Source organism: Ptiloglossa arizonensis, chromosome 14 (genome assembly GCF_051014685.1).
Source record: "Ptiloglossa arizonensis isolate GNS036 chromosome 14, iyPtiAriz1_principal, whole genome shotgun sequence".
NCBI lineage: Eukaryota > Metazoa > Arthropoda > Insecta > Hymenoptera > Colletidae > Ptiloglossa > Ptiloglossa arizonensis.
The window spans coordinates 5,098,208-5,122,337 of NC_135061.1; the positions used below are offsets into that span (position 1 = coordinate 5,098,208).

The 24,130-nt window shown below is 39.5% G+C and overlaps 1 protein-coding gene across 4 annotated transcripts; it reads right to left on the reverse strand.

Annotated features, from left to right (window-relative positions):
- Positions 1-848: 848 nt before the first annotated feature.
- LOC143154325 (C-Maf-inducing protein) lies at positions 849-24,029 on the reverse strand. 4 transcript variants are annotated; one of them, XM_076326340.1, is made up of 11 exons: positions 23,073-24,029; positions 22,702-22,853; positions 22,540-22,598; positions 18,132-20,264; positions 16,146-16,331; positions 15,452-16,041; positions 10,993-11,079; positions 10,645-10,897; positions 9,723-9,980; positions 9,062-9,362; positions 849-8,982 (listed from the first exon to the last, which is right to left on the reverse strand). In XM_076326340.1, the coding sequence occupies exons 4-11, from the start codon at positions 19,560-19,562 to the stop codon at positions 8,858-8,860; spliced, it is 3,231 nt and encodes a 1,076-aa protein (XP_076182455.1). In that variant the 5' UTR covers positions 19,563-20,264; positions 22,540-22,598; positions 22,702-22,853; positions 23,073-24,029; the 3' UTR covers positions 849-8,857. The 4 variants fall into 4 exon arrangements, with proteins under 4 accessions (XP_076182455.1, XP_076182454.1, XP_076182456.1 ...); XM_076326339.1 differs by having other exon boundaries at positions 18,132-22,853; positions 23,073-23,240; positions 23,654-24,029; XM_076326341.1 differs by lacking the exons at positions 22,540-22,598; positions 22,702-22,853.
- Between the last annotated feature and the right edge of the window lie 101 nt (positions 24,030-24,130).

Genomic DNA, 24,130 nt, shown 5'->3' on the forward strand with positions numbered 1-24,130 from the left:
ATAATCGTTTCGACCGATACACCTTCCTTAATTACTTCTACTCTCTTGTCTATCATTACTTTCATTTTATAGACGACTATCTCTAAGCATACGCTGCACACCTTTTTAACTTCCTCCTCTTGACTCGCAAGAAAATATCCCCAGACGTAACTCTTTAACGTGATTTTGCACAATAACATACATATTTCGAAATACTAAACATAACGATATCAATAGCGTAAGTTGGAATCATTACGATAGGTTTCGCCGAAGATATTTCGAGGTACGAAGACAAGAATCGTTCAAAAACGAAACACACCTTTGGTTTCATCAAAATAATAATAATAATAATGCTCGTGAAGCGGAATTATTTTAAAAGAATAATTTCGGAAAGTGTTATACAACAAGCTCGATATAACCGGTGAATGTTTAAAACGAAAACATAAAAATTAGTCGTAACGATAGCTGTGTAATTGATCGAAAATAAAAAATAACAGATAACGTGTTCTCTCGACTTCGTTCTCAGTTATCGAGAAACGTTGCAGCTACAGTTCGATAAACTCGATAAGATGCCTGTGGTTGTTCCGATTGTGGTGTTGGGAATGAAACCATCGAATCGCGCCAACTTTAATGAGTAAACTCTGCAACCGGTTTATTTCAGGGTGCGGGGAATCCCACGCAACTCTTGAGGAAGGTCGGAAGGGTCTTTGGAAGATTTTTTCCGTAGAAAGAAAAGTTATGTAAAATCGAGCAATGAAATAATTAAAAAGACCTCCCACTTGTTATCCTCTTGAGAACATCTATTTCTACCTTGGTCGACACTTGGAATGCTCAACGTTTAGTAGCATTTAATAAAAGTAGTGACGGGATCGAGCGTATCGCAACGAATTTTTTATTTTTATAAACATTATTGTGATATTATTGTGATATTATTGTGATAGTATCGTGATATAAATCTTAAGTAAAGGCTTAGTAAGTAACGACTTAAGTGAATTCATTGCTATACCTTAATACATAACGAACTTAATCGCAACGCGAAACGACCGTGTAAACGTAAAATTTTTACATAAATAATTATCGGAATAAAATACTAGATACGATTTATTATACATCGTTTAATGTATAAAATTACTTTTTAACGTTGCTACTTTGTTTTATTCGTTAATATCATTCTTTTATTCAAATAATAGCGACCTAAATCAAACATTATTATTATTATATATTACATATATAAATAGATAGATAGATAAAATACATCAAATAGTAGTCATTTCACACGAAATTGAACACTCTTTGGGGTAATATCTCGAAGTTTACTGAAACTTTGATACGTTACAGTCTCGAGCGATATTTAAAAGTATCTCGAAGGATTTTTATTTTAAAGATTGTCGATTTTACGGTTATTTGACATTTAGGATGAGAATTAACTTCTGAATGCTGACAGCTTCTGAAAACGTATGAGTATGTACCGAATAAAAATTATTTCGGCTTAGAAGAAGCTTCTTCTTGCTATTTCTTTGCAATTGTTGCAAACAAACGTGATTTTGTGAAAACAGAACTAAATAGAAAAATTCGAAAGAAAAAATGAGAATGTAGTACCACTTGTGCTCTTTACGTGGAAAAATAAAAAATTGTCAAAATTATTGATCGCATAATCAGGTATTTATTTAATTAGACAACCATCGATATGGTAAAATATTTATCCATTAATCTAATCCTATCACATCATATCCTGTTCCAATCGAAAAGTACTCACCGTATCATTAAACGATAGCAACTTGAATATTTTGGAAAATAAGTGTCATTGTCAAAGAGTAAGTACTCATTATCTATTAACCGCATTAAAACGTTAAGTGATCGCACAATTTATGTAACAAAATTTTTTTTTATAAATTGCAATCGTTTCGATCGGTATAACTATATCTTCGTTGCGAGTATCCACTATATTTTAAACAGCTTTAAAATCGACAATTTTTTAAATTCTTAAAAATCCTTCGAGATACATATCAAGTCTGACGCATTGCTCCGAAAAGTGTTCAAGTTCGCGTAGAACGATCCAGTAAGGAGTAGTAATAATAACACTGATAATCATAATAATAAATATTATTAACGAAAGTTGAATAAAGTCGGTGACAACGTTGTTTGACAACCATGAAGTCACTAAATATTTCGAATACTTTGTATTGCAGGGGAAAAGGAAGAACAGTCTTGGATCAAGGGAATATGTGGTACTATGCGTAAGTAGAATGTGGACAGCGTCGATTATGTTTGCCTTCTTAGGCTGACTATAACGTCTGACCCAATACGATCGCACGAATGGTCTTATTTTCTCCGCAGAATAACATACTGTGGGAATCCCCATTGAAGGATCAGCATTGTACAATAATTCCCAATCTCGAGTGACAATTCGCGTAACGGATTCGAATAACAGAATTGTCTCTTTTATTATTTGCGTTTGCGTGATACGTAAGTTTCGTGTATATCGGTAGTCCTCTTTATCGCGTGAAAAACGGAATTATTGTACAAGGGGACTTCTCCTTGTTAGACTGTCTTAAAACAAATTCGCAGCAGAGAACCACTAATGGATGCTGCGGCGTATACTTGGTAGGAGAAATATAGTGAGATCGTAAAAATTGTAAGGAGTGAAGACAATAATACTTTTGAGTATGGAATGTCAATAGTCCAAAGTTGAACCTGAATTGATCCACTTTGGGTGCTCTTCGGAAGATTATTTTGCGTTTTCTTAAAGTTTAGAGTTTGAAAATTACTTCCTAAAACTATTAAGTAAATTACAAAAAATGCTTTATACTGGAATCACTTTCCTCCAACTTCACCGAAACTTTCTATCGAATACAAAAGAACTTAAGTTTAAAAATTCGATTCAACATGGCCTCCTTCGTAACTGACCAATTTAATTTGCTTTTATACAGATTACAGCACTTAAAATGACCACTTCAAATAACATTTGAACTATCCTATCATACAAATGTATTATATATAAAAATTTTTATGGTTTCTAGCAAGATATACGTTGCTCTAATTGTTTCTTCACTGTCTTGTCTTTCTTGGCAAAATTTCAAGGTTACTTTCAACTTTTTTTTCATCGAATACCCTGCCTTTTATATCAGAATTTTCAAAATCAAGTAATTAATGAAAAATCGTGTAATGTCGTTACAACGATGTAACTTGTTGATTACCGAAAATTCGTTCATACATACATACATACATACATACATATTTTTGACCATTGATGATGGTTCTCGATATATACTTTACTTTTTTATCAATTATAGAGAAAATAATCCAATTGCATTGAACTCTTTTGCACGAGCACGCGAAGCCAAACACGCGAGCAGTAATCAGCTCAAGACTGATCGAACTACTTCAAATCTGTAACGTTAGATTTTAATCACTTCGAATAGGTATTAACAATTTTAATCGATTTAAATTCGAGTCGAAAGCATTCGAACGTTTAAGACTGAATGTTTGAATCTTGACCGTCTTGAACGTTTCGAATCTTCTTCAACATACAGATTTGATCGTTCGTAACAAATCACGAGTGCTAACACACTGTTATTATGTACATACAATTCAAGTATAACCGTGTGTTCTAGCTCTTTAACACTGTATCGACAGTTATCGATATGTTGTGTTTCCTTGAGAGACTGGTTGCTCGATAAAGTCAAACAGTCTCCATCCATATTTGAGATAAGGAACGAGAAAGGGAGTATGCCCACCGTTTCGCACTGTCTGCTTGTTTAACAAACAATCGAGAGGAGTAAGGAGACGAGAGAGAGAGGAATAGTGAGATCTACCCTTCGATCGACTCGTCTGGCCAATAGAGATTATGTCAGTTATAGTATGCATGCTTTCGTGCCCTGCGTCAACAGGCTTCTACATGTCGTGTAAAAGAGCCCTTGTTGTTAAATCGAGTAAACAATCGTGCATAATACTCGGTACAAATATGTTGTACCCTGTTACCAATCGAATATTTATTGGTAAATTTTCTGATGAAATTAATATTAATTGTCCATTAATAGCGTAGTATAATTATACGATCATTGGACGTACAGTACCGTTTCAAACACCTACTTTAGAGAGTATGATTAATTAAGATCGATTTTCGTTAACATCTTGTCAATTATGTTTAAAATAAATGAAGTGTGATATATTCTGAATCGAAATTTCATATTTTCTTCGGATCAAGGCATAAAAGATTGTGCGTTTCACTCAAAGAATTGAAAATGACATTCTTTGTACAACATTGTTTTATATAGCACACACTACAACAATTATGCGAGATGGCTATCTTAAGTGCTTTACCCTGTATATCCACAATTACTCTATGGTTCGTCTCAAGTTTACTTTTTATATAAATCCACGCGCGTGTTATAGAATATGTGCGTGCACGCGCGGGAACGCTATATGTAGTGTTCCAGAAATAAGTGACCAAACTTTGAGAGATTAAACTTATTCTCGAAATATTTCTTTTCTAATTTATATACACTTTTTATCTGTGACAAAGTTCTGCGACGATGCCTGACCAGGTTAAAGATATAAGCACTTTTCTATCATTTCCTGTCATTAATAATAAAGAATGACAGTACTTGTTATGGTCAAATAGGTCTACTTGATATTGTACAATGGGATAGAGAAAGTAATACTTTTCCCGAGTACAAACTCTATGAACTTTATGAATTTTATAGGCATTTTCACAAAACTCTGTTACAGATAAAAAGCTACAGATAAGAAAGTAAATGTTTCTGAATATATAGCTATATAGAACAAATGTGATCTACTTATTCCCCAATGATCTTATATAAATTGTGTTGTAAGCAGAGAATTGTTGCAAATAGTCACGACAAAACAATCTCTTACGAATCTGAAAATAATGTCACGTACTTTCATTCTTCAATAGTAAATTATTAAGAATGATTTCAATTATCACAAACTCGGAAACACATTTTTAAACCTTCTGGTCTATCCAGGAAAAGATGCATTATTGCATTAAATGGCTACCATAATTGTTAGAAGTGAAATCAACTTAATTTAACGGTGCCAAAATTTTATTTTGAAAATGTGTTAGAAGAACAATTAATTAAATTTATTTAACGTTCTATAATTTCATTATACTTATCATCGTCTATAATATAAATTTAAATTTAGTCAAAAAGCACATCAAAATTGCTATCTCCACTTTTTGGATCGACAAAGTTATTATAGTAAAGAAAATATTGAAAAGATTCATTGCTTCGAGAGTATGCATTTGAATGTCTTCACTGTCGTACATTTTTTGCTAAAGAATTGCTATTTATATCATTACGAAATAAAGAGGCTCTTCCTGTTAATAAAAAAAACTATATGTACACAATTGTATAAGAAAGTGTATAATATAATACGCGTTGATCGATACGAAAAAATAAATGTTATAGGAATTATATGTTGCTAAAAGGAATATTATGAGATAAAGGAAATTTTAAAATACCTTCACATGGTTGATTAAAGAATTCAGCAAAAGCACGTTCATTAATAACATAAACATGTAATAATATCAAAATAAATAATACACAGATAAGAAATAATACAGAAGATACTTAGGCCTTCCATAAATTTAAGAATGACAATTAATTTATGACGTTTTATCAGTTTAAATAAACTACCATTACTGCTTTCTTTTGTGTGTTAACTACCAAGAACTGTTCCATCATAGAATATTTCCATTAAGTAACACAAATATTTCAGGACAACGTTATTACTTCATCCTATATAAGTTATTACCTGTGTCAACAATCTCAAGACTTTGTTACTGACTACATTTCCATTGCTATATAGTGAGTTCCAATTTACTAGCCTGTTATTTCATATTCTGCACTAAAATGCAAAATTCTATTAGGTCATCCCATAACCATCAATTTGAGTATTATACAATAAAGTAATACTAAACGTAATATACACCTATCTATTTGGTATAAGTAGAAACTTTCTTTAAATACCATATGAAAAATTGATAAGTACAGACAAGATATTGTGCTTATTTCAACAGTTTTAAATAAAGGTAATAAAAAAATACATTAGTACGTTATACCGAAAGAATTGACAAAAGGAATAATGCAACTACAATGGCAAGGAATGTATGTAGAACGAATTAGAATAAATCGGTAGAAAATTTTACAAAATTTTAATTGATGTTGGGAAGCATGTTGAGAATGACACCAAACATGCAATAACTAACCATCAACAAGAGACAAGTTTACGCTAAGCTTTTCTTTTTCTGTTAAAAAATGAATTGTGTTCAAACGAAATTATCATTATGAACAAACAGTGGACATTGTACTGTTATAAATAAAGTGTAAGTATAAACTCTGATAGTTGGCAGCAATCGTTAAAAAAAACAAAAACGTTTTAATGAACACATGTTCAAAAAGTGTTTTAAAAGTATTCAGTACTTTAATTTATAAGTCAATAAACCATGCATACAAAAATTTCATGTGTCGACAACTAGTAAATGAATTTAGCCCGAATTGTATTTATACGTTGCAAAATGGACTATTAACAAACAAATTAAAAAATTAAATATTTCTGAAACTATTAATTTCTGGATATACCTTTATTAAGACTTTTTTGTTTTCTTAAATAATTACTACCAATTCCTGATGTTTGCACACATATGTAGTTAATTTTCACTTTGCGTAGTAAATATACTAAAAAATGAATACTACACTCTAAATCAAGACCATATCTGCAGAAAACTAGTTTAAACCATTACACCGTATGTACGCAACAATTAAGTTTCCCAAAATTTAGATGATATCACATATTACATAGAAAATGTTGCATAAATTACAAATTTCTGCTTTGATCGAACTATCGTGAACATTTACAATATTAATCGTGCGTTATCATCTCTTCTAAAGTCTTCAAACTTATTTGGTTGAAACAAAAAAAATATGAGGATAAAGTATAATATCAAAAGTACAATCCAAGAACTTTTCGAAAAATCGATATCGAAAGAATGTTATAAAAGGAAGCTATTGAGAAAATAAAAGAATAGAAAAGCTACTAGGAAGGTGAAAAAGGATAGTAGATAACAAAAAAAAAATGGTATACTTGGTAATCGTTAACAGAAAATTGTTTATTCCATGTGTTGGAAAAAACAATATTACTTACGGGATGACCTAATACTTACGAACTATTGAGTTTGTATCTAGCGATTGTGATCAAGAACAAAACTTACTTTTACGTCAATATTTACACTAAGGAACATGTGGAGCTCTTTCAAAGTTATAGGAATTTCTTTGAATGAAAATTCGTTACTTAGAATAAAGGACATTAAACTGCTTTTAAATGCATTAACCACCGAAAGAGGCCCAATCATGGTGCAGGGAGCATCTTAAACCTTAGAAATCTTATAACGTAGCATTTACGCGATATTCGTATTTACAAATAAACGCTTATAATTGAACTATTATCATCTGAATGGAAATAAAATAGCTATCCGATGAAACTAACAACTATTAATTTCGTAATTTTGTTCAAATTTTTCATGAAAAGTAGATACTAGGTATATGCGGTAGATTTAGTCATTAAAAGTGTATGAATTTTTTGTAGACGAAGAGAATGTATACTTAGTACGTCATAGGTGAGAGAAAAATTATTTAACCGATGAAGATTAATCGTACAAACTTCTCTAAGTCCTGAATAATACTCGGTTCGCGCAATTCGCAAAGAATTAATTTTAAACGAAAAACTTGATTCTAACAAGTGCAACCTTTTCCAGTTCACACACGTTGTGGCAGTGGTCGCTCAGAGCTCGATTGCTAAGGCAGTTGAGCGTTATTCAAAGAAAAGGAGCAAGAATCCTCTACGAAGAACCTTCTTCGACAAGTCTCGTTCATAGTAAATTCATTTGGATTTGTTTACTAGTATACGAGATAAGTTATAAACAAAATAAATTTGATATTACTTCGTATAACATTCATTTACCGGTCAGTTATATTCTTTTTTTTTTCAATTTTCGCTCAATTTCAATTGCATTTAATAAAGAACTAATGAACACCTCATCTTGTAATAGGAAACTACCTTGTATGAATAATTTACAGGATATTGTATGCATTGAGTTTCATGAAATGGAGAAGTATCGAATTGTATATTATAGAAATTCTCAATACATAGTATATCGTTTCCAATAACAATTTTGTTTGCCGACAATTGTTAGGCACTTGGGAACTTGCATTCGATAGAACACCTATGTTCAGATACGAGTTCCGAAGCAAGTTCCTGCGCCACCAAAACAATCTCTTGATATACCCTTACTCGTTTCCGTATAGGTCGACTATTTATACAGACACCATGAATTCCTGCTCTCGACCATTCTAAATTCGACGCGTGTCTTCAAATATTTTGTGCTTTACTTCTTCAAACAATAACATTTCTTAGGCAGTTTACAACACTTCTTGGAAGTTTCGCGGTCGCTCTCTTCGGTAAACCTTGCTCTTTCAGGCTTTTATTGTGGTCCTAGTCACGTTCTTCTTACTCGTTTCTAACATCGATCGTAACATCCATGAATCAAGGAGAATTGACTTCGTACCTGAACTCATTCTCCCATCAACTTATCGAAACTTTTTACTTTACTGTTCCTCCGCGTTCGAATTGTTTTTAGAAGATACATTTCCGGTCCCACGAATACACGTCTATTATTTATGTCTAAATAACTTTCATTACCGATCAGATAGCACGTATACACGACGATTAAAAAATCTTTTGCTCATCACGATGAAATATTCTCTTCGATTATCTAATCACTTTGATGTTGTCTTTTTTCTTTGATGCTAGCATTACTATTGGAATTACTTGGCTTAACGCGGGGTAAAAGTTCTGGTCACCAAGCCTCCGTGTACCTCACGTCGAACTCTTGCAGTGCTGGCAGACATTTCTTCAGAGACTCGAACGTTTGAACGGACAGTTTCGTGCTGTTCAGGTTCAATTTTCTCAAATTCGTCAATGCTGTGAACGAGAACATCAACGATCGGGTGAATTTCTTTGGAACGTGTACAAAGACCCACGATAACGACAAAATACTCACAGGTCAAGGTAGAGATTCCTTTATCGGAAACGGGAGTCTCGCAAAGATTTAAAACCTGCAATTTCTGCAAATGTTCGCTGATCATTTGCAGACCCGCATCGCCGAACTGCGTAGCCCACAGGTTGAGGTATCTCAGAGCTGGTAATTTGATTAGTTGCTCCGCGCAAGCTGAAGTTACGGACGTGAAGGCCAAACTAAGGCATTCGAGGTTACCAAGAGCACCTCCGCCCAAGAGAAGTGCTACATCGGCGTCGGTCGCGCGAACTGGCAGCGTCAACTTTTTCGGTCCACCTTTCTGTTGCTGTTTCAAACGAAAAGAGTATACACTGAAGCGATTCGAGGTTATAGAAATCTTTAGAAATCTTTAGAAGTCGTTCGAAATCTCGAGAAACCTCTTAACCGAAAAAAAAACCCAAATGAAATTATCGTTTACAGGGAGCAACTGAACGACCATCGGTATCGAATTTGCATCGATGATAAAATTCCCATCGGTTACTCTGGGGTGTTTAGAAAAATGAAATCGCCAAAGGAAATTACCAAGTCGACGAATAGTTTAAAATCTGCTCCAAAGGCAATTCTTTTCTTCCATTAAATTTCAAATTGTCGCGCGATTCGAGAGACAAGCAAACGTAGATTGTGTACGTTCCAACAGACTACCCACCAGTTCTTGCAAATTTTTTTGCCTCTGGCAAAGAGCAACGTAACGATTCTTGCCCGATGTTGTCGACTCGAGCGCGTTGACGATCTCTAGTCTGGCACCCTCGTTTGGCAGCAGATGCCATTCCAACATCAGGCAGAGGACCTCTTGTGCAGCGTCGCAACCTCTCACAGCCAGAAGTACACAATCGTCTCGTGCCTGTTTCATTAGCGTGCTGATAAACCTTTTCCGCCGGCAACAACACGCCAACAATGTTGTTAACTGAATGGAAAAAAATAGAAAAAGTTTCGGTATCAACAACGGTAAATGATAACAGCTAGTTGTGTTTCAATTATTATTAACGCTGTCGCGGCGAGAATTCGATAAGAACCGACACGTTATCGGTAACCATTGGTCGCATCGTATTCGATAATTGCGAAAACAGAATATTAACTGACGATAACACAAAAACTGATTACAGGTTACGGAATAGTGGACTCGAGTCTCCTTGAAAGAGACCAAGAGGAAAACGTAAAAGTTAATGACAACCGTATAACTAAAAGTGTGCAGAGCGTGTAAAAACAACAAGTGAACGTAATATCGATTCATTTCTGATGTTTCTTTTCCAACTATGTATATAGCCTTTCTTGCAACTACAAGTTCCGTAATACGTAACGATGTGAGCGAAGATGATTTTCTCAGTTAAAGACGATTAAAAACTTGAAAGCATCATTGTCGATCGAAAATGAACCGACCAAGATTTAAAGAGGAGAATCAAATTCACTCTAAAAGAGTACCAAAAGTCTCAAACTTCGGCATGTGTCTAGGTCCTGGAATTAACTGATGAACGACCACTGATTAATTACCGATTAATTACCGATTAATTACCGATCAATTACCGATTAATCACCGATTAATACCGCGGAAAAGATAGAAGAACGCGTACCATTTCGCCAAACAATTCTCCCTGGTCAGGACAAGCTGGACTTGATGGCACAGCGATGTGGATCCAACCAGGTCGTAGTTCCCTGACTGGAAGCAGAACGCGATGAACGATGCACCTTGAATCTTTTGCTAAACGCTTTATCACGCACATTAATATCGACTGCTGGACCTCTTTCGTGGCCAAAGCGTCCTCCGGAAACGGTACCGGTTGCAATAGAGCACCGAAGCCCGGTAGCCAATCGGTATATTCCGATCTGGAACAAAGATCGATGGTACAGGTATTTCGAACGTTGAACATTGCATTTCAAGGTTTTTCAAGGTGATCTTGAAACGAAATAACAATACTCACGCGACATTCAGAACTAACAAGTAACAATCCAATGGTGGCAATACCGATCCATCGTTTCCTGGTACAGAACACCGAGCTACCTCGAATCTGTAATTATCATCGTTAACCATTTCGTAGGTGATACATAATACTGTAATATCTTATCAATTTACTAAATACATAATCGGTTCTTTCGTTCAGTACAATTCCATTGTTTACATCGGCCACAGCGGCTGGGAAATAGTATACTTTATAAACAACTTTTGAAATACGGAAACGCGTATTTTATACAAAAATAGATACAAGATTCTAACGAAAAATATTTCTTCTCCTACAGAGAACAACCGATACGAATTATCGTTGAGTAGGTTCTCTAGTAGGTGAAACTGCAGAGGTGACGCGAAGGTCATTCTTAGTTTCTTTTTTCAAATGGAACGATACGTTTTTTTTATTTACGATCTAATGGAACGTTTCAAGACGAGTACAATGCGTCGTCTACGTACAAGGTCATCGAAGGTCAACTACGACGAGCAATAATTCACTTCAAGTAACCGATCAAACATTTCGACGGATAGTTACTTATTTACGTACACACTGGCAATACAAGTGTTTAAAATGTTGACTTTGGATATCGATGTGCGCTCCGACTAAAACGATACGATACACGAACAATATCGTACGTACGTTATCCGTATCGTCAGGTCGGGAAATCTCTTCAGAAGATAATAATTTATTCGTAATTTACGAAATATTCACCATGAATGAGAACCGTATCGACTTTCTCCGCTTTCGTATAATACATTTTGTAAGTTGGAATACCACGAGACAACTCTTCGGTCGGTAGCACACGGCAAACTAATAATAGGATTCGTGGATACGGATAAATATAAAGCGTACGTACTGATTGAACGTTTGTTTACTTTCTACGATCCCTAGAGCAATTACACACGAGAGGGATATACGTACCAACCAACAACCATTGAGGACGCAAAAGTGTTCGATTCGTTCCACCAAGTAAATTATTTTCCATCGCAATTAATCTTCAACGACCTTGGATATTCGTTAACCGTATGTTATGCGTCTTAACGTGCTCTATTAAAAGGTAAATAAAAAACGCATCGTCCAATTTAAAAAATAGAGTCGACCTTCGGATCTCCTCTGCACTTCCACGAAAAAAGAAACCACCGACACTGAACTCTTGAAACCGAGCAAGTTGCATTCTTTTCTATCCATGTGAAATAAGTAGACGAGTTATTCGAATGAGAATTATATCTGCAGTACCGATACGTTTCTTCGAATATCAGTGTCACAAATATCAATTTAGAGAAGAAACTCGCGCAAAATAGAGTTAGTAAAATATTACGCAAAAATTCCATTTGTATATGTGACTTCAATTTCGAACACTGTAATTGTTAAGAATTAATATTTGATATTATTTTAATATTAATCATACTTTCGTACGACGTGAAGAAAGAATCAATTTGCAATGTACAGCTTGTCGCGTCTTCCAAGTTATCCTTCTGCCCAATTTTCCCAAATTTCAATATTTATCGCGATAAAAATTAATGCTTGCGTTATTAAAATGAACGAATGAATAGTTAGCCGGCTCGAACAATTTATGCGAGCACAATCGGTGTTTATGTTTCTTCGGTTTGGATGGCGGACAGCTGTGAATTTAACAACCGGCCAGTCGAACTTCAAAACCGTACCTCGACGAAGCGGTTACCAATGCAAACTGGAAACTTTTCTACTTTTCGCTGTATTTTCACGAGAGTTTCGCCAGCGAATCGACTATAGATTTCCAATGAAACGAAACCGAAAGTAACCGCGTTCCAAGTACAATTCTAATTATACGTAGTTGAAAGTTTCTCAGAAACGATTCGAGTAAATAATAATTGAAAACGATCCGAGCCTTGGTCTCATTCAGACTCATTTTCACTCTCACAGACGTACATACGTATGTACATGTATAAAAAATTTTGTCAATTTCCAACTAATAGACCAATTCCAAGAACAAATTCTTGAACCGACCCTACGTTGAAGTTAGTGATCTCGATTTTTCCATATTGAGTAAAAAAACTATTATGAAACGTTACGTGGAATATTATTTGATGGGAATTTAAAACGAAATATACAAGGAGTGTTTGAAAATGATTGTTTTCATTTTGCTCATTTATCATCTTGACTTTTGTATACATCACTTTTATTTCTTTTGCTTTTAAATGGTTACCAATAATCTCTTCTCGAACGAACATCTATTGCAAGTTCTTTACTTGATCTTTGGTAATTTTCCAACGAGTAATTTCCTGTTTCAAATGGTTTATTTACCGTATATTTTACTTTAAGTTTCTAACTGATAGTACTGTATCGCAAATGACTCAAAATACAAAGCCGGGAACGTTTTACCGCAATAAATTCTTTGAATCGTTTAACGATTTGTCGATTCATTTCAATACGTATTATCGTAAAAATTGTTGGGTCATAGAATTTGAACATTTTCACACGTTATTTCTTCAAAATGATAACTTAATCTTGAAAATTTGAAAGAGCGCAAAAATCACGATGTAAATTGGTTTATGACTATTTATAACCGACGACTGTTGCTACTTCTGAAAAGAAACATTCGATTAAATTGTTGACTGCCGACACGTTTACAACAAAGACCGTAACAAGGAAATAACAGAAAGGGCCAATAGCCCGTGAACCCCAAGTTGTAAAAAAAAAAAGTAACGAGTAAAAACAAAGTAAAGAAAAAATTAATTGCAGAAACACCTTAACATTTTACATACTATTCGTAAAATACTATTATTCTTATTTTTTTCAACGAACGGTTACGCAAAACTATTTATTCCTACATTTTTATCTCAGTAAATGGTATTGAACTCTTTACTTATTATGCTCGTGCTATTGTCTCACGTTGTTCGAATCGTTTTAAGAAACTTTCGTCTATACAAGTGGAATTAAAAATAGTCCGAGTAGCGATAAGTTTCACCGATCCATTGCTAATACTCTGATAACGGTAAGGAGAAAAATATACAAATTGAAACTTTCATTAATGGATGACTCATCTTATCGCGTACTCTCGGTTACAAGCTGCCGGACGTAGGTAATCTAAGACGTACTCGTGGTTGCTCGAGTCGAGTAAAAAAGGTTGATTTCTGATGTAAATAAATTGGCTACCTTCCCCGTGTAATTGAAAGGGAGCGAACTCGATTCAGTCGCGGTTAACCACGAGATACCGTAATCAATATTTTCGTTTATATATAAAATCTAGAATAAACAACCGAAGAAAGATGCAAATATACCGCTTTCGGTATAATATATTTCCTAATGGTATATATACGTATTATATCCCACTATTGAAACTTCTTTTCACGATGAATTAAACACTCTGGAACACAACCTAATAGTGTCGTGACTTTTCTTACGAGTATACTGGATCACTACATTTTTTACCAACAATGTTAATTCGGAAGTTAGTTTCTTCAAGGGAGTGTCGATCGATTTTTGTATGGAATCCGGAGAACAATTCGTAATTAAACGGATCGAAATCTGGGCTGAGACGAGCCCTGGTGCATTGTTCCGTTTGAATTGTTTTCGCTTTGCAAGCTCGAATCTCGAATCTCACCGTTGCTTTCGGTGGAGAATCTCTACTCCTTCTGGCGCATCTTACTTTGGTCCACGTTTCAATATTTTTCTCGAAGTCGCGTTTTGTGTTATCGAGGACTCGCGTTACACGTGCAAAAGATTTTAGAACCTTTGGTATTTTCGAGTCACTTGCACCAAAGTGTCCTTTATGAGTGAGCGGATGCGTATTCGAAACGCATGAATTAGGTCATCCGTAGTTGTTAGGTGTCCGTAGTTGTACTACCTTTTTTCAATTCGTATAACATATAATACTGCGAAGTTTGCACACGGTCGTTTAAAAATTGTTTTCCAAGCGAAAAATGTCGATCGACTACATCGAACGCAACCGATAGTCCAGAGAGCACTCTTTAAGCTACATGGAAAAAAGTTTCTGTAAACACACCACTGAGAAGCGATGTGAAGTGTTTACTTAAAGTATGATAAGAGACATTACTTATGGGATGACCTAATATCAGGTGATGTAAAAGTTCACCGTACACTTCGCAAGTGTTGTCAACCGTGTCTCTAGTTGTAGTACCTTTTCCAAATTCGTATAGCATACAATGCAGCAAAGTTTGCACACGGTCGTTTAAAAATTGTTTTCCAAGCGAAAAATGTCGATCGAACTACATCGAACGTAACCGATAGTCCAGAGAGCACTCTTTAAGCTAGATAGAAAAAAGTTTCTGTAAACACATCGTCGAGATGCGATATCAAGTGTTTACTTAAAGTACAAAGGACGACATTACTTACGGGACGATATCACTTACGGTACGACTTAACATTTTCAACGAAACGCGATCAAAATGCGTCGTTAGGTAACTTAGGTAAGTTCGATCGGTTGGTAACTTACCTATGAAAAATTGCAGCGACGCAAACCGAGACTAGATTCGGGAGTACTCTCGGATGAGGACAATCGCTTCCAGGTCCGTGAACGGACGCGATGTAATCTCTGATCGCTTGTTCGCCGTTTTCGCTCGCGTATAGAGCAGCTACGAATACTTGTAAAAGTTTCCTCATGTCCGGTGACTTGCCAAAGTCAACGGTGTGCTTCAAACATCTCGTGATTGCCGGACTAGCGGCTGAGACCAAGGACGATCGCGGATGTTGTTGAGCGAGCTTGGCGAGAACCCTCGCGAGACAGGCAGGGAGAGCAACTTTGTCGAGAAGAGGAGACACCACGGAGAGAACAGCCTCTGCCCACTGTTTTCGTTCGTTTCGATAACGGAGTACCTCATCGGTCAACTTGTCCGAATTTTGATCCGGTTCCTCCACGGCTGAATCCTCGAGAAGCTTCGCCACGGCTTCCAAAGGTGCTGCGGTGACTCTCTCGTCTTGAAGGGACGTCCACAAGGCAAAGTCCACCATTGATTTCAGCTCCTTGATGATCACTTCTTGTTTCGTATTGAACGATACCAGGTGCTGGTATTTGAAAATGCTCCTCTGAATGTCGTGAAATCAGAAAAGATCGAGACTTACGAAACGTTTCACAGATTGCATCGGATCGAAGCGTAACGACCAGGTCGGTGAGCTTCGAAACAATTTACCTTCCATAGTATCGAATGATACCATTGGTCCCTCGTGTAAGCATTATTGGCTTGGAGTAGAAGAGAACTGTCCGGCAGGACTATGCTGAGGCAATTCTTGTACGTAGGATCCCATCTAGCGACAGCGTACTTTCGTATATCCGACATGTTGTTGTACGGGATTGGCTGCTGAAGAAATCCCGTGGGCTAAAAAAAAAAAGAAATAATTCGTCCGTGCTGATGTCGACGAATCGTTTGGTAAACGCGATCGGAGAAATTTCTCATCGAAATCGAACGGAGCGTTTTGTTCGGATTAATGGTTGAAAATGTTCGAATTTGAAATTTTGCTGAACATCTCGAAATTATATGAAATCCAAGTATCGACGACGAGAATTTCGGATCCACGTTGGTGTTTCTACGCGAAAACGTATTCGAGTGTTATCAGAAATCGTTGGTAATTAGACCTGGAACGAATAATCGTCGCCGCATGGCGCAGCCCGATAATAGAGAGGAAAATAAACCGCGATAACGAAGGCATACTGACAAAGAGCGATAGAAAATTCTCGACTTTACGCAGCGCCGTTACCAACCGATGCTAAATACTGGAATACTAAATACTAAAATACAATGCGTAACTTTCGAAACGGACGAATTTCGTAAGCTCGCGTAAAAAGAAAAAAAAAAAAAACAGGAACGTATTCGGCACGAAATTTGGAAAAAGCAACGTGCGCAGCTTCAACGTAGACGCACGCGCGCGCACGTACACACGCGTGTGCACACGAAAAACAGACAAAAGAGAAGTGCGTGTACGTGTCGGCCGTGCATGTGCTTCACTTACGTCAAAGCCGACCCTGAATGTGTCTTGCGACCGCTCAAGATTACATTTGCATCGTGCAAAAGTCCGTTCGATTCATTTTTTATAACAGTCAGGTACAGCGACTCGTACCGCTTGATTGCATATTGTACGCGGTAATGTCAACCGATTGAAATTAATCGATGTCTCGACGAACGAACGTACCGAGTTTCGTTAACAATTGGCTCGCGAGAGCCAACGTTAACTCAAGTAGCATTGGAGGCGACTTGAGCGTGAAATATTATCGCGAAACGATTTCGAACAACCTGCGCGACGTTTCGACGATCGGAGCATCTTTAGCAATCGATTGCAACCGATCTTGGCTATAGGTTCTATATCGTGTCGCGAGAAAATTCCTCTCGAATGGAATAACACCGTTATCGAAATCGGAGCGTACGTAGATTTCGTTCTATCGACCGGAGTACGAAAGTACGAGCTTCCAACCGTACCGAAACTCGCTCCCGTTTCGAAAGCTTTATTCGGTAATATTTCCACGGTTGGTGCTCGGCTCGAACATTCGAGTCTGTAATGTCGCGTGTCATCGATTTAACTGGTCGATACTTGTTCCTTCGTCGCGTTAAAGAAATCAATTAATTTTACCGGTAGTCGTAACGTTCCAATCGGGAAACTGTACGTAAAAGTAGGAATTTTCATTCGAGAACTGTTCGCGTCGATCCTGAATCGAAAGTACCATCTGGAACGTATTAAACTTGGCGCGATTTTCAGTTAGAAACGTGTCGAAGAGATCCATCGATACACCTAAATTATCGCTAACTCGATCGAACCGCCGTTCACCGGATCGCGATAACTTTGGTAACGAATAGCGGTGAAATTGATACGATCGTTGTTGAAATAAAAATAAAAAATAAAAAAGAAATCGAATAAAACGTCCCAAAGGGACTTCTTGCTTGCATTCTCGCGTAACATCGAGCAAAGAAATTTTCTCGCGTGGAAACAATCCAGGATACACGGAACTTGCCGAAAGATGACAAACATTACAGCACGTACACGTAGACTGACGGAGAGGAGTGTCGATGACGAACGTGGAAAGTATAATATCAATTTTAAACAATCCTTGAACGTGTCCGCGTCGGTGACGCGTCGAGTAGCCGCACAAGTGTGTAACCGAATGGCTCGACTGTGATCGAACTCACCGTTTTCGAGGAGATGCATGTGTCGTTGAGATAAAGATGGTGCGTCTCCCATCTCCTGAGGAACTTGCTGGAGAGTATTTTCCTGACGAGTGTCTTCGTGTGATTCAAGAAACAGACCTGGATGTCCCCCTCTTCGATCGGTTTGAATCTGGGCCCAACGGGTCCGGAACTCGGGCTGGAACTGGACGAGCCGCTGGTCGGTGAACAACCAGCGCTCTGCCTCTCCAAATTGGGGCAAGATCTCGCCGCCGGCAGACAGAACTTGGACGTGTCCAAGCTTTCTGGTTTCAATGTATCCGTGCGCGATGTTTTCTCACCGACGAACGAATGTTCGCGTGCGTCGACCGATGGCGAATCGGAGCTCGATCCGGGATTGATACCCGTGGACAATTGGGGCGAGCTGGTGCTGGTCATCTCCTGGCGCATCACGCCGCCGTTCACGCAGAGGAAGTTGTAATAGGGTACCGCGGACGAGGAGGAGGAGGATAGTCCAACGGTGGTCGGTCCCGCCGGGCTCAACGGTAACGAGGATCCTTCCTCCGTTTCGGTTTCCGTTTCCTGATTGTAAACAACGTTCTCCTTCTCCGACTGGTTGTAGCCATTTTGCAAGGACGGTATATCGTTCTCCGAGGCGGCCGTCACCCGCGTGTTCCTCAGACTCTCGTCCGGCTCGATCGAATCGATCAGAACCGACGGCGATGATTTCGTGAACAGAGTGGTGGTGCTACCCGTCTCGTAATCCTCGTGGCCTTCCGCCGAGGAGCTCGGTGACTCGATTCCGATCGAATTGCTCGCCGGTGACGGTGACGGGGACGGTGACGGGGACGGGGACGGTGACGGTGACGGGGACGGGGACAGGGAAGGGGACGGGGACGGTGACGGTGATGCGGAGACGGAGAGACAAGAGGCTTCCTTGTTGCGTGAGTTCGAGGACTCGTTCGAACGTAGACGCAGGAGAAGCTTCTTGCAATGCCTGTTGCTGTAGGATCGTTTCTTCGGTGAGGTGCGCGACGACGACGAGGAACGTATATCGTTTCGATCGGTGGGATCGTTGTCTTCCAAGAGTTTCTTCCGGTCGTTGGTTTCCTCGATTCCGTTCGAGACGATCGCGACTGCGTTAGCGGTCGCTGTGGTCAAAGAATCGGGACCTGGGGACAAGGATTCCGGGTCCAGGTAATCGGCTTTGATGTCGGGAAGCGTGTCGGTGCTACTGCAATCCGAGATCGATGGCTCCTGATCGATGTATCTGATGGAGGAACCGGCGGAGCCTTCGCTGGTCGCCTCTGAACCACGTCTGTCGCACTTGGAGCTCGACGACGATTTGTTCATCGGTAGGATCATGCTCACGGATGCGGTCTTCGGTTTACCGGAAGACAACGGTGAGACGAGCACGCGGGACGCGCGTGTGAACGGACTTTGAAAACAGAACATCTTCACGCGGCGCGGATCTCGTTTATCCTCTCGTTGGTTCGCGACGACGATCCACGCTCGCAACCGTGGCACCTACCTCACCGTTTGAAATTCAGCTCGATGACTGGTATCCCAGTGACCCAATTCGGTGGTCTAGTCTCTTTCTCGATTCGACGGGAAATGATCGACACGCCCGACGGGATTCGAGGGGGAAGAAGAAGAAGAAAAAAGTAGCGACGAAAAGAGGGAAGAAAAAAATGGCTACGAGACGAACCGTCCTAAATTCGTTCCGTTTGGTGGTCGTGTACCCAGGTTTCGATCGTCTCGTTCCTAGAATCTCTCGAAACGAGTCAATTGAGCTCCCGTGGATCTCCGTCCGACCTAGAAACGGTCGTTCACCGTCTCCCCGTTCGCACAAAGGGTTTCAACGGACGAGAAACAGGAAGCCAGCCACCGCGACGTCGTTGATATACCTTCGCCACTTGGACATTACGATTCTCGTGCCCGCGAAGGAAACCACCGAGATCCACTGGTCAAACTCGAGCGTCCGATTTTTTCTTCACGCGTTGCAACGGATCACGGCACATTTTGACACGAAACCGTTCACACACCGTTAATTGTACCGTTCTCGATCTCGTTCTCGTGCGTCGATCGTCACTTTCCTATCTCCGCGGCGAAAACTCGTACGTGAACCTGGCTCCCCACGTCGCGGCACTTGTCCCACTGAAAAAGTCCAACGAAAATTTCGCCGCGGTGCGCCAGTTTCTCCGGCTCGATCGAGTCGTATACGTCGCGAGAGATGCCCGAGTCGATGAACGACGAACAGAAAGAGCGAAGGAGAGAGAAACAAAGAGGGAAACGGAGAGAGTGAGAGAAAGAGGGAGGCGTGTTTCCGACGTGACGCTTAAATGTCTGACACGATTGTGAACAAGCAGGTGGGGACGTTGGGGTTAAGAAGAGGAGAGGGCGTCGCGGCGCTCGGCGTCTCGCGGCCGATCAATGACTAGTCGGCGGAGTTTGCTTGGAATTATCGCGTTCCCGACGCTCACCGTCCTCTTTCTCGCGTTCTCGCCACGCGCGTCGCGAACCTCCGAATCGACGAACCGAACCCGGATCGTAAACGGTGTAAATATATCCGCCCGTGGAAATTATTCAACGTACGTCCATGGAAATACATAGAACCGACGGAGAAAAAATCCTTTCCGCCCTCCCGTTCCATCGTCACCTTGTATTTCCTCGATGAATCGTTTTTCTATTTTTAATTCTTTAAATTAACGCTCCCGTGCGAGTAAAACCAGCTAGAACCGCGCCGGTGAGGCGACGACGGAACGTCGTCTCATTGGCAAACTACAACGGTACACGATTAGTTTCCAACGAGCGATGCCATCGAACGAGTCTCGCTATTAATTGACCTACTTTCGCTAAGAATGCATCATTCGCGATGGTAACGCTTCGATCCGTACAAACACCTACCGGCTCTCTTTCGAACGAGGATCGATCGATTGTTACCTCTCTTTGAACGGATCTCGTCTGTTACGCGGAACTTTATTCCGTTACATAATTCGATGCATCGTTCTCGACGAAACGCGTCGCAGAAGGACCACGAGACCCGAACGCTGCGCGAGATTTCGTTCACGAATGTACATATACGTGTGTCGCTCCTTCCTTGTCGCGCTCGCGAAGATCCCGACACTGGGATACCGAAACGATCGACGCCGTTTACTTCGACGTGGTACGCGTGGATCGCTCGCGACACTCGGTCATTCGAAAATAAACCACCGGTCGTGGTAAGTGACGAAAGCAAGAAAAAGCAAATAACCGAAAACGTACGTACGTCGTAGACGCGTGATACGTGTACCGTTGCTCCGCAAGACGTGTAACGCTCGCTACCGTTCGTCGTCTCCGATTTCTACATAGATGGGTGACCGTAACACTTTGGAGGTGACTCGTTTCGATGGTCTCTTCGTACACGCGTTTCGTCCCTCGAAATTTACGATTACGCGCGAGTATATATCTTCGGTCGTGTCGGTTCGGAGCAACTCTGCTGAATCGCGCGCGGGCTCTAACGCTTCCTCGACATTTCGAATCGCTGACACCGCAACCTCGTGACGGCTAAGCGTGTATTGGGGTCGTACGATGCAGCTGACTCTCGTATATCCGCGTTACGTCAAATGCGGCTCGTATTTGCAAAACTGCACGACTCCGCGTAACGGAAGTCGAGCACGTAAACGTTCCGATCGCCACGTAAAGAGACACGATCGCTGCCTTTGCCGCGATCGTAAACTCGGGACTACGTAACGCACGCACGCATGTATGCACGCACGAATGCGAAACAGGGGCTGCGACAGAAGGAGTACACGTGGCCGTTTAGTACAGTTACCAGTCGTTAACCAAAGAAATGGATTTCACGTGTTTACTTTTTCTCGTTTAGTTTCCTCTTCTCTACGATCGTCAAGGATCGCGAGCTTTAACGAGAAATCGATGGGTAGCCGAATTCGTACGAATAATATTCTATTGGCAACGATGATCGCGTGTTCTCCCGATAATGGTACCAGTTTTACCACTTTGTCGTTATCTTGATCAACTTTGGCCAATGCACGTGAAATGATAGTTCGCGCAGAGAGGGGAAACGACAAGCGATCGTGTCGACGCTATCGCTTTTCCCTGTATGTATGACGTAACGTTACGATAAAACTCAACGTCCCATTGTTGTTTCAGTTATCGTTATTTCTCTCGACTCGTTGAATATGAAAATATTCTCGTACGAATCGGTCCCTCGCGCCGTGATCGACATCGTTTCGAACGAAGCCATCGAAATCGTCAAGATTCCGTATTATTCTTCAGTTTTCGTACGCGTTCTCCGAGTTTCCCGTTGATTCGTTCGTTTCAAGATTTCTTAAACGCTCCTCGTATCCGTGAAACTTATTTATTACGAAATGAAATTCTTGTCTTTCGGACCATTGACGATCGAGTTGCATATTTTTGTTCGTACGCGTACCAATGTATATTCGTAGACGCGCTCTCGTAAACGTGTTGTTACAGCGAACGATACTTATCCTGAAAAAAGCGGATATATGTTAATACGAGCAATCGTCGAGATCCGAGTCATGCAAGTTACAAAGAATCAAAGCTACAGGCATCCATTATTAATTATTTATGCCTTTGAAAGCGAACAGTTCTCAATCTTCGATCAACCGTCCATTTCTTTTTTTTCAGTCGTCTCGTTGATCGCAGGAACGAGAGATACTTGAACGCAACCTGGTGATAAGCAATTGACAACGAACGATGTAATTTGATTAGAAATTGTCGAAACTGCGAACAAATTTAAGAAATGATACACTTTCGGCGGTTGTTTATTTATTGGTAAATAAGAATGCATTCGCGAAACTTTGGATATGCGTATACGACGTGTACGTCGACGTGCCGATTCGAAAAGAAATTGTGCTCCGATATTTCTAGACTTTTGACTCGAATCTGGACGGAACACGTCACGACCGTCGAATAAACATTTTCAATAATTAAACGTGATACCTTGACAATTGGTTTTCGTCCTAGCCGTATACGAAACTCGGTCCTTCGATCGTGACTCGTTAATGATCGATCGATCGATCAAGCGTTATTGTAATCGACTCTGGAAAAAGGAGGATCGGTCCGAAGCCAGGTCTGGGTTAGGTCTTCTTCTGTCGTTGACGTCGACGGCTGTGTATAACGGTTTTTCGAGATTAATATGGAAAGGAATACACCGTATACGTACATATACATATATGTGTGTAAAATTCATCGCCAACATGGTTTTTTTTTTTTATTTTACTCGAACAAAATATACGCTTCCCGTCGTCGATTTCAATCTCGTTCGGTATTCCTTGTTCGTTACCATCCGTCGTACGTTTTTAACACCAATTACTCGATACGTACGTATCGAGCGCGAAAATTCTCTTTCATTCTCGATTAAAGTTCAACGAGATCAAAATATTCTCGAACCACGTAAAATAATCCTCGTAACGATCAACGACGTACAAACGCTTCGGATTGAACGTGTTATTTCTTTTCTGTTTAGTATTTTCAATCTAAACGTATACAATTTTGTACAAACTATAGGATAAGACACATACGCGCCGTTATTGCACATCTCGCAAACAACAATTCGACTCGAGAAAATCAAATCCGACAAACACTCGTATCCCTTCGGCCAACTTTTTTGCCGCTTCGCGGAGTCTTTGCAATGAGAACCGTACGCGTTCACACCGCGGCCATGACTGTAACACCATACCCGATAATAACAGCGTTCAAGTTCCCTTTCAATAAACGTAAGATATCGCATCCAAGGTTACAGTCGGTATTGCCTTTCCTTTCACTTTGCAAAGACTCGCTACGAATTGAAATTATTTAAAACAGCAACGCGCGCTTTTTGCTCTTTTTCCAAACGCTACGAAATCAAAAGGAATATCGTTATCCTGCGCTACTAAAACCACTTGGAAACTTTGAATACCATTGAATTTTATAAACATTTTAAAGCATCGTTTTTCTTTCATCTCTGATTAAGTAATGTGTATTGTATTCTGTTGAACGAAGAACGACAGAGAGAAACG

Bases quoted from the DNA above. Each gene is read 5' to 3' on its own strand.
- LOC143154325 (XM_076326339.1), bottom strand. From the start codon at position 19,562: ATGTTCTGTTTTCAAAGTCCGTTCACACGCGCGTCCCGCGTGCTCGTC. The intron at 16,042-16,145 runs GTAAATTGTTTC...CACGACATTCAG, and splicing joins ATCATTCGATACTATGGAAG to AGGAGCATTTTCAAATACCA. The intron at 8,983-9,061 runs GTGAGTATTTTG...TCTCGTTCACAG, and splicing joins AGGAATCTCTACCTTGACCT to CATTGACGAATTTGAGAAAA.